Source organism: Diorhabda carinulata, chromosome 4 (genome assembly GCF_026250575.1).
Source record: "Diorhabda carinulata isolate Delta chromosome 4, icDioCari1.1, whole genome shotgun sequence".
NCBI classification, from domain to species: domain Eukaryota; kingdom Metazoa; phylum Arthropoda; class Insecta; order Coleoptera; family Chrysomelidae; genus Diorhabda; species Diorhabda carinulata.
The window spans coordinates 12,515,302-12,526,179 of record NC_079463.1 but is presented as its reverse complement, the minus strand read 5'-3'; the positions used below and the strand labels follow the sequence as shown (position 1 = coordinate 12,526,179).

The window sequence follows — 10,878 nt, the reverse complement described above, 5'->3', positions numbered from 1 at the left end:
TGTCGCTTAAGAATGAGCACTACGATTTTTATCCACAACTATCCAACATTTATAACAGAATATGAAAAGGAAGTCTTGCAATTCGCCACTGAATTCTTGAACGTTCACGTGGTTCACCATCTCATGAAATGACCCTGAGGAATTTGAATCTAATGAAAAAATTATTGAATGGAACGAGACTAATTGCCAGCAGAAAGGTTTGAGAATAGTTTGGATTTAGACAACATTACTGGTACAAATGTTAGACAATGGGTATTATTACCTCGCATTGAATGATCACCCTCTGACCCTTCCAATTTCCTATAAAAGTGGCATTCTGCATCAACATTAAAAAGGCGAAAGAAAAAATCTAAGAGTCAACGCACAGCCAATGTTTTTTTGAAGGAAGTATTGTGTCCACTAGTTGGTTTTTAAATTATTGCAATAAGTTTGACATTAAAACAAATCAATTAGTTATAAAGTTTAATAAATAACAAGCTACACTTTAATTTTTATTTGAATACTTCTTTATCTCCATTTTCCGGCCCTGCTATTCATATCACTCCCAGGTTCTCCTTGACTAATCAAATCTTCGTCAATCAAAAGTTCAAAATCTCCCAAAGCTTGAGCAGTAGGTATTTTATTCCATCTAACGTCTGGCATACCAGAAGGCGGTATAACTATATTAAAAATATTATCTAAAAGTTTATGTTTCAGAATTCTATCATTAGCAGTGGTCGATGTAAGAGACGGGGAAGCGTTCACCTCAATCAACCACGGCTTAAGTTTGTTATCTATAATGATATCGTAACCGTAACATTCGAAACAATGTCGATCAGTTGCTATAACCGGAGCTATCGCTTTCAAAGAATGAATTATCAACCAACTTATCTGATCAAATAATTTTTCGGTTACTTTCTTTCCTCTAGTACTTTCTAAATGTAATCGTAAATTCTGCACGCTGAGTTTACCGCCGTGTAAAGAATTATATTCTCCGCCGTGTTTTTGAACTGAAACATTCGTTAAATGGACGTACATATTATCTAATTCGGCAACGCTGGAATCATATTTAACGGTGCAAAATCTACAAAAACCCAGTCGGAATTGATACGCTTTCAAAGGTCGAAAGGAAGTGACGAGAACATAAAGTCTTAAATCGAATTTTTTGCCACCAATTAAAAGAGGATTATCGATATATTTTGATATGACGTAACTTTCCTTAGTGAGTTGTTGCTGGAAAGGCGTTTTAGATTCTCGAGACCATCGTTTTAACTTCGATAATTTATTTATGAGAAATATACCAGCTCCTTGAGACCGTCCGCACGGTTTCATGATCCACGTACTCTGCGGAGCTTTTCTATACTCTTCTACGAACATATTATAATCGGCAGGCAATACAAACGTAACAGGTATGAAATCTAAATAAATATATTTCGAATCACCTCTTTCGGCCAAAGGGTTTCCTTCTTTCTCCAGGTCTCTCCGATATCGTTTTATATTTTTCACTAATAAATCTTTTCGAGAAATCTCGTAATGATTAGGAAAATGATTGATTATTTGGTTGTCGCTCATTCTATAACCGCTGTCCACGCTGAAAAGACTTCGACATGTTAACGTACCAGCCCAGTATATATTCCATTCGTCGTCCGGACCTACTTGCACCCAATTACGTTTCTCACAATTTGCCAGAACGACGCTTTTATCTAAATCTGTGCAAAAAGCGACTTTCATTGCGACACGAAAATGTTTGGATTTCTAATAACCTAAACTATAAAATATCGACATAATATGACGCTGTTACCATGGTGAAGGTATAAATAGAACATCTTCATAATGCAGTTACATCTACAATTAAAAACAAACGTAACAAGACAGTGGCGGGTTGTGAATTTGAAAGAAATATTCTTAAAGGGTGTATTAGTTTGGTCATATTTGGAAGATGTTTAAATGAATGAACCTTGGATCATAGGTTAGGTTTCGTGACAAGGAAAAATATATAGTTCAACTCTATAGGTCTTCTAGACACTTAACTCAATCTTTTCTTCGGTATTTTGTTACTTCTCTCCATTTCGTCCTTATCCTTTCTCTTCTTTTCGTTCTTTTTCCTACCTCCAACAGTATTCTCACAATTCCGCGCTGCGGAAATCTGGCATTGTGTCATAACCATCTTGCTCTTTGTGTTAAAACTATTTACGTTATTTCAGGCTTCTCGTATATCATTTATTAGTTCTCTGTTTGTAGATCTTCTCCAGATAATTTCTGCCATTTTGACACAACCATATACAGGCTATTACGTTTAAGAACCGACACAAAGCAGTAACCTATATGGGAGCCCATATATGAAGATAGGGTACAACTTCTATACCTAGCTGCATCCCTGAATTATTATAGGACCTAAAAATTGGGTAAAAAATTTCGGAAGAAATTATTTTTTTTGCACTCCTTCAATTTAAAAATACCAAATTCAGTACATTGAATGGGAATTATAAGGGCATTAAGTAATGGTAAGCAGAAGGTGATCAAACTATTCTGAGAGGTTAATTAGAACTGACTTAACCTAAAAATTTTTATTTGTCAGTTGGCAAACAAAGAAACCTACTACCAACGGTTTCTACCAATGTTGAAGCTGTTAAAACATCAGTGGCGTGGAGAAAAAAGGAGAAAGAAGCCAAAAACTGTCGAGACGGCTCACGTCTTAAAAACTCCGGATTTAAAGATTACCTCGATCTCGAAGTCAAAGTAAAGTCTGTTTTGAGACTCCAAGAACCCTTGGTCTTTGTCATTCGAGCAATGAGTTGGGTCGAGGAGACGTAAAACTGTATCTTCAGTAGGTCTCAAAGTCACGGCGCTCCCAAAAAACGGATATCTCGAAAAAATAAATACAGCTAGATCGAAAACCAAACGATAATCTACCTAGGTGATATTTGGTACGAATGACAATTCAGGGATCAAAAGAAGGATGGATATTTTTAGCAGCCAAGAAGATTTTGATGGATAATTCATCCTACCATAGTCGTTACCGAAAGAATAAGATACCAGGTTCCAGTAATAGTGTGAAATACATGACTTTTTGTGCGAACGTTAAATTAATTGTTAGAAACTGTAAAAAGTTCTAATTTTTCGAAAGAATACGTTTGTGACAAAATTGTAAATGAAGCAGGTCACGAAGTAATTCGGCTTCCACCATATTATTGTATTTTCAATTCGATTTAATTAATATGGCATAAATTAAAGTCTAATGTACTTGTTCCAAATAATACATCTACTTTGAATAGCAGTGTAATCGAGTTGATAAAGAAGAAAGTTAAAAATGTAATTGCTGAAAACTGGAGAAACTGTATTCAACACGTGAAAAAAGTTAAAAATCAACTAAATTTTTGAAAATTCAAATTTCTCCTTATACTATAACGAAAATGTCTTGTATTTTCAAGGTCTCCATTTATGACCTTGAAACCATCATGTTTTTAACAATCTAAATATATCTCCATTACAAAAATTACAATTTCAACACATGTACAACATTCTTCTAGTCGAATTTTACAAAGTTAAATTAACCTGTAGTCAGTCAGTTTTTTTTTCGAAAATCTATTATTTTTTTGTTGTTTCCACTTGTTGTCTTCTACACTTAACTAGCTCATTACTTTAAAAATACTGATAACGTTTAGAACAAGACAAGGAACAACAAAATGCACAAAAAATGAATTCGTAAATTAAAAAAGTACAAAAAAAGGTATCGACGAAGAATCAAAGTCAAATGCAACAACTAAAATTCACTACACAAATAAAAAAAAATATTTCTAGTTGATAAATTATACACAACGTCACCAAAAACACTTAGTAACACATTCAACTACTTTAATATTGAAGGAATAAATGATGAAGAAGAAAATAGTCCCGACATGCAATTAAATACCTGTTCGCGACGAAATTCCAGAAGAGATAATCAAATTGACACAACAGAAGTTAAATAGGGGTACTTGTAGACATGTTCAGACACCATTTATAACACAGAAATGATTCCGAAAGAATGGCTCCTTCCAACATTTGTAACAATACCTAAAAAATGATTTCTAGGTAGTCGACTCAACAATATTATTTTTATTTGGCACAAACCAACGAACCCAAAACAAAAATACCGACAAATTATTGATATTGAATGAGACTGTATATTTCATCACGCGGTACAACCGGTTTTGAACAATAACAGTCGATTTATAAATTTAACGTTTCGTTCGCAATCATACGTTGGGGTTGCAAATTATCCTTCCTTGTCATAAGACATAATATTCGACCTTTCATTAACTTGACGTACGCTGTTAGTGAAAGAAAGATCTGCTGAATGTGCGAGGGCTGTTTTTTCTTCAACCTCCGATTGCACAGTACGATGGATAGGGATGCAGTAGGTGATTGGCGTGCGTAATAGGCGCATCTTCGCTCAAACGCTCTGTTACTGACGATTCCAGCACGTCATTTTCCGTTGAGTTGCAGTCACATAAATATAGTTGTCGGTATTCATTCTCTCGCCAGTACAGTGGAAATTCATCGAGTGTATAGAGACGCCTTTATTAGTGGCGTTGTAAATGGTGCCAAAGATCCAAAGATTGCTGAACTGATTTTCATTATGAAGGCGATCAAGCACGCAAATCTATCGCTACACACGACGTTGCTTAGCGGGTTGACCAAGCGGTTAAAGAAACTCAAAGGTTCACTATAAGAGAATTATTCACGCAATTTCCCGAAGTTTCCAGATCTGCCCTGTACTATATCGTATCAGTCGCGCTACAGAAAAGTTTGGGCTTACTGGGTTCCAACGACTTAGAAACACAAATATCGTCGAATGGGTGCAGCTTTGGAGTTTCTTGGCCGTTATAATGATGAAGAAAAACATGATTTAAAATTGAAGAGACATGGGGTCTGTATGACACGCCCCAAACGAAACCTCTATTCACATTCTCTCGAAATGAGAGACACTACACCTGGTAGTATATGAAATAGAAGACGAAGATACCTGAGCCTGATAGAGCCGTCCCACATACTGAACTTTCTAAGAGGGGTGGGATTGTAAACGCTGGGATTCTTAGTATCATAGCAAGAAAGAAAGGGCACAATAGATCCCCTGGGTCTCTTTAATCTCATTGATTTTTGACCAGAAACCCAAATTAAAGAGATTGTTTTTGTCTATTCCATCGGTCTGAACTGCCATTCTTCATCATTTTTTCTTAATTCCAAAATAGCTTTTGAAGACTTTTCATGTTTATGTCTATTTTGGACGCCCTAGTCGTTCAGCATCTTGGAAGATTTTATATTTAAACTCCACATAACAAGCAATGATGGTTAATTTTCTTGGAAAAGAGTCACCAGAATACCCTTGAAACCTTTACCTCGACACATGGAATTTTCTTTCTATTCAATAGTTTAAAAAAAAAACAAGAAATTTATACTTAAAAAAATGTTGACAGGCAAACTATTAGAGGGAATGAAATCAAAATTTGACAGCTATCCTTTGAAAAATGGTAGTTGTAGTGATTTCTATAAATCAGACTTAAGACTTTGGCGTTGATTTTGATTCTACCAATGAAATGACTGCCTACAAAGTCACTTAACAGTTTTATTTTAAACAAAATAATTTATTTTGAATTTGCACCAGTATGACTATCTTCAGCCAAATGGCGTCTGCGACTGTTATAATAAGGGCATCACACACATCACTTTCATAGAACAGTGGACAAGTGACCCTAAGCCCTATATACTAAATCATGGAGCCTTCGTGTACGAGGATTGCTACAGGATGAATGGCTTGTACAAAACAAGCTTCTGCTGAGGATATTCCAAGAAAGCAAATTTATTTCGCTTAGAGAATATATCCTACCGTCTTCTGTGCTATGGGGTTGCATATGGAGGAGCGATACTAAATTGACGCCATAGAAACACAGTAATATCAACCCATAAAGACTGGAACGTTCTGTTCTAGGAATGGGAAGAAGTCCTAAGAGAATGTTTGTGTGAAGTTCCAGTTCTTGTGGATGCCAGGTCACTCGAGTAACAACGAGGTTGAGTCTCTCGCCAGATTGACATCAGAAAATCCACCAATGAAATCAGAATCAGTTATTGGTGTAGGCGAGAGCTTTACAGTTACATCTCTCAAAAGTTTACTGGTAAGGCAGAGATGGATGGGAAACACCTGGCATGAGAGAAGGCACATAAACATGGACCTTCTGCATGTCTTAAATCAACAGCTCTACTTAAATAAGCGCTTTATTTGTCCGGTAACCGGACACAGTGATCTAGGACACCATCTCCACACTATTGACATCACGGACGATCTGAAGCATAGAGGAGGAAGGAACCGCAGACCACATCATCGTGATATCAAAAGGTTTAAAGTAATCTGCCTGATTGACTTTTCAACAGACATTAGCCTTTGGTTAATTCTAGCTTATCAAGTGGCATATGCGAGCAACGGCCGGAGACTACTCTTTTAACCGGACAATGTCATCTAAAACCCCATATCTACACTATGCGCATCACGGACGTCCTGAAATGCCGCTGGTGTTGGGCAAGGTTAGTGACGTCAAAAGGTTCAAATTTATGTACTTGATTGGATTATCAAGGGCATCAGCCTTTGGTAGTGTCTAGCTTATCAAAAGGCCTATGCGCTCAACGGTCAGTGACAGTGAGTACCCAATGCGAGGTTCAAACACTTGTGCAAGCCTCACAGTTCGCCCATTGTTTCATGCCAAAGTTCCTGATTGGTTTTTCCAAGGATATCGGTGTTTGGTAGTGTCGAGTGAATCACGTCGAGCCTATCAGAAAGCTTATGTAATCTTGATCACCCGTGACCCAATTATAAACTATGACTATCTTCAGTTGTACTTTTATCAAAAAATTTATAGTAACGTAAAAATAGATTAAAGTATTTTCCTCTATTGACATTCTCTTGTATGTTATGGTAGACTTACCGGAGTGCCCAACAGTCAGGACTTCAATAGGCAGTGATCCTCTTCGCCGAACCAGCAGCGCTTCGGAACTTTCAGGTCTCCGATGTAGAAAAAGTCGAGATATAATCTCAGAATGGGATTCCGGTAGGAGAACGGTTTCGGGCCCGCCCGAACTTCTCCTCTTCAATTGTTTTTTTCTTCTTCCCGCTTTACCTAAAACACAAACGCAATGAAATCTTCGAAAAAAAAAAATAAATAAATTCTCTGTATCTATTTACAAGGTATCTTTTTTATAAATTGACCCGAAGTGTTATTAATCTCAATTTGTTTATGTATATGCTACACTCAAAGACCGAAAACTTGATGCAGTTAGGTTAGTTATACTAACTATTGTCTATATGGATATAAAACACATAAAAAAGCGTTGTCATTAAACATTTATTCAAATAATGAGTGTTGTACTATTTTGTTACCAAATGATTATTAATAAGCAGCATTATATTACGTGAGCTGACGTCTTCTAAATCTAAAATCATTTCATTCGGGTTCTGGCTGTATCAGAACAGCCACAACGCGTTCTGGCAAACGCAAGGTGCACAGACCGGAAACAGTAAATAAAATACTTTGTGGCAGAGTGAGAATAAATTACGTACCGTTAAGACTAGTATGTCTTGTGAGTTGTTCGCGTCTTTCGCCGGCTCCGCCAAATATTGGGGGTAGGTCAGTCGGCGCGGAACCTCGTCGTGGAAATTGTGAGTACGACTTTGTTTCCACTGAAGTTATAAGAGGTTGTTCGAGGTTTTCGTCATCGACGAAATCTGAAAATAGAGCTTATAATTTGCGTCATATCTAAATAGCAAAACGAATCAATTTTTTATGGGGGAACAGATCTCTACAGTTGATCGAAACATAGTTTAAGGACTCCCTAACAAAGGTTTTTTTCAAGACATTATCTGGTACAAAAAGATGTAACCAGTGCCTTTTTAGCAGTAACATATTTCTTATGAAAAAAAGCATAATTTTTATAGGTTAGAAAGTGGGAAAACTAGAAGAAAGAAGAAGAAACGATGCAACTGCATTAAAACAAAGGTTGCAAACCGGTTGATCTTGTAACAGTTTTGCAATCGAATCCATCCGTACCTAAGTCAAAATGTGAACTTTAGACTGTTCGTAACAGCACAAGAACTGTCTTAGACAGATAGAATCTTTGTAGATTTTTATCGAATGTCGATAAAAAGTTGTTTTTCCACTTATCCCACAAATTTGAGGTTTTTTTAGTTCTTGATCACTCACATTGAGAAAAAAAAAGCAAAATAAACATGTGATATTCAAACGAAACAACACCTGCAATGCAATTGTGACCGCAGAATCATTGTCACGTACAACGATTGCGGCTCCCCACTATTATACGTTGCCGAGGTTGCCAAACCGTAGCAAGATCAACTGGTTTGCAACTTTTGTTTCAAAACAATTGCATCCTGGGTAGTCGGCCTTAGTGGTATGCTCACTGGACACTACCACGTGAATAACATGAGAGAAACTAGCGAAAGCTCTTGTCATTTTTGAAAACACATCCATGGTAAGTGCTGGGCTCTCCATAGACACAGTCCAGTGTATATCATCATTGTAGTAACATATTTTTAAGCTAGAAATAATCAAATTTTGCTTTAAAAAGTAGTTTCAAACTTTTTACTAATGGTGAAGAAATGGACGTTAATTTATCATAAAAACATTATTTAAAAAATTTTTGAAATCAGATGCTTTTAGTTCAAATCATTTGTATGCAAATAAATGCCCCATATGTTTAGAACATACAATAAATGTATAAAACCATATTTAAATTTATAATTAAGAAGAAGAATGTTTCCCTAAATATTAATGATATTGTTCTACTTACGAAAATGAGCAAATTCATTTGGCACTGATCCTCTTCTCAAGGATTGTGTATCGGACATTAAAAGCCCCCCGCCTGCAGGGGGATTTTTTTCCTCGGGTTTTGATAATGGAAGCGACACTGGAGCTGAACCCCTCCGTTTACCTAGACTCTGTAATGTAAATAAAATATTTGTATCACTAGAACTTCAATCTCTCAAGACGATAATTTGAGAGTTGGGAGCAATATGTTCTGGTATAGTAATGTGGCAGAATTAGCTAGGGCAACTTTGCAAAAATTTAGCGCCTTTTTTTAAGACCTAAAAACTATATACTAATTCTCTACAAGGACCAAATTCGTATGTACTATTGCTCGTACATTTGGAGCAATTAGACTTATAGGCGACCCAGAGTTGACAAGAAGCTTAGGCAACTTAGAGCATACTACTACTGTAGATACTTTTCCGAAACCTACATGACAACTTGCAGAGGTTCTTTTACTAGCTTTTTATATATAAAAAAATCGAAACAAGCGTCAAACAGTGTAATTGTGACCACCAATGATTCAAGAAATTCCAACTTTGTAATGAACTATTAGAACAATGCAATTAGGATTCAAATTACCATTATCTCCTTTTTTAATATAAGTTGATTTCAGCATGAATTTATTGATAAAAAGTTTTATTTCAGTTGGAGAAGGGTTGAAAACTAAAAATTAAAAAAACAAGGAAAAAAAGTTTTGAATGAAAAATTTAGGGTTTAGAATTGGTTAGCAATAGAAACCGAAAAAAGTGCAATAAACGATTTAATTTTTAGCTCAGTCATATTAAAAAATATAGAAAATTTAAATATTTTTCAGTTCTATTTTCTATTTCATACTTTATAATTATAAGATATTATACTTTTACATTTTTGAGCTTAATATAATTTTGGAAGTAAAGTTTTCTATTTTAATAACATCTGGTAAACACATTTTTAACTTTGTGAAAGAATATATTTTAGTATATATTAAGTTAAGGGACAACCATAGTACAATAATTTTATTGTAAGTAGGCAGTTCTTTCGGACCATTAACATTGTAAAGACATACCTCCGAAACTCTAATAGAAATAAATTAATCTTCCAATTATTAACGTATTTAAGTGTTTTTCATAATTACACCGTAACCAAATACATAATTTCAATAAATTAAATTAATTGCAATAAATTGCAATTAGAATTCAAATTACCATTACCTTTTTTTTTAAATCAGTTGATTCTAGCGTAAATTTGGATAAATTGATAAAAAAGTTGTATATAATCCGGGGGAAGGGGAGCCTGAAAATAATCGAAAACTATACCAAAAATTATTTAAAAAAAGTTCCAAACAAAAAGGGTTAAAAATGGTAAGTAATAGAAAGCGAGAAAACTCCATTAAATTTTCAGCTCAGTCGTGCGACGCGATAAAGAACTTTTAAAAATATCAAAAAATTTGAGTTTTTAATTTTTTTTTAATTATACCTAAAAAAATATACGAAATCATCTCAGAAATGCTCATTTTTATTTCAATACATGATCAGGACAGGTAAATGTATACTTTTATGAGATCACAGGTATTAAGTCTTGTGTAAAAATATATTTTTAGTGGAAAAGTCAAATGAATTTATTAAAAAAATCAAATCCCTAGGGATATTGATTGAACTTCGATATAATGTAAAAAAAACTTAAATATTCAGATTTTTCATAAATTTATTCATTATTTTGCAAGCTATACAGGCTACAGTCTACTGTACCTGGACCTCCAGTCTCTGGAAACGATAACTTGGTTATCGAAACGCATGTCAGAAAAAGTAATCAGGTACCTGTACAGGTTCGTCTGCGTTCTCCGGTAAACCGGAACGTGTATGACGACCATACGATGGATTTATAAATTTTTATAGTTTATTGCAAATATCTAATTTTATATTACAATTACATCAAAAGTGATCTAAAACAATTTTATAGAAAATTTAAATCCCTACATTTTTTGTTTCAAAATTTTTCTCATATCTTTTGCAAATATTTCAGTTATTTTGAAAAAAGTAATTTTTAAAATAGTCTTTAATGAACT

At 34.8% G+C, this 10,878-nt stretch overlaps 2 protein-coding genes across 7 annotated transcripts in view; both read right to left on the bottom strand.

The window, feature by feature from the left end:
- LOC130893376 (uncharacterized) overlaps positions 1–10,878 on the bottom strand; it is a 303,656-nt gene that overhangs the window by 10,673 nt on the left and 282,105 nt on the right. For 3 of the 6 annotated variants that reach the window (XR_009059195.1, XR_009059197.1, XR_009059196.1), the window contains 4 exons: positions 8,815–8,962; positions 7,571–7,735; positions 6,939–7,130; positions 3,893–4,035 (listed from right to left, as the gene is read on the bottom strand). Coding sequence is in view for 3 of the 6 variants with exons in the window: in XM_057799423.1 (XP_057655406.1) it covers positions 6,939–7,130; positions 7,571–7,735; positions 8,815–8,962 (505 nt within the window). In the remaining 3 variants the exon portion in view is untranslated. The remainder of the gene's footprint in view (positions 1–3,892; positions 4,036–6,938; positions 7,131–7,570; positions 7,736–8,814; positions 8,963–10,878) is intronic. The other 3 variants (XM_057799423.1, XM_057799426.1, XM_057799424.1) reach the window with 1 other exon arrangement.
- LOC130893378 (polyglutamylase complex subunit TTLL1-like) lies at positions 450–1,766 on the bottom strand. Its single transcript, XM_057799429.1, has one exon. The coding sequence runs from the start codon at positions 1,708–1,710 to the stop codon at positions 508–510; it is 1,203 nt and encodes a 400-aa protein (XP_057655412.1). The 5' UTR covers positions 1,711–1,766; the 3' UTR covers positions 450–507.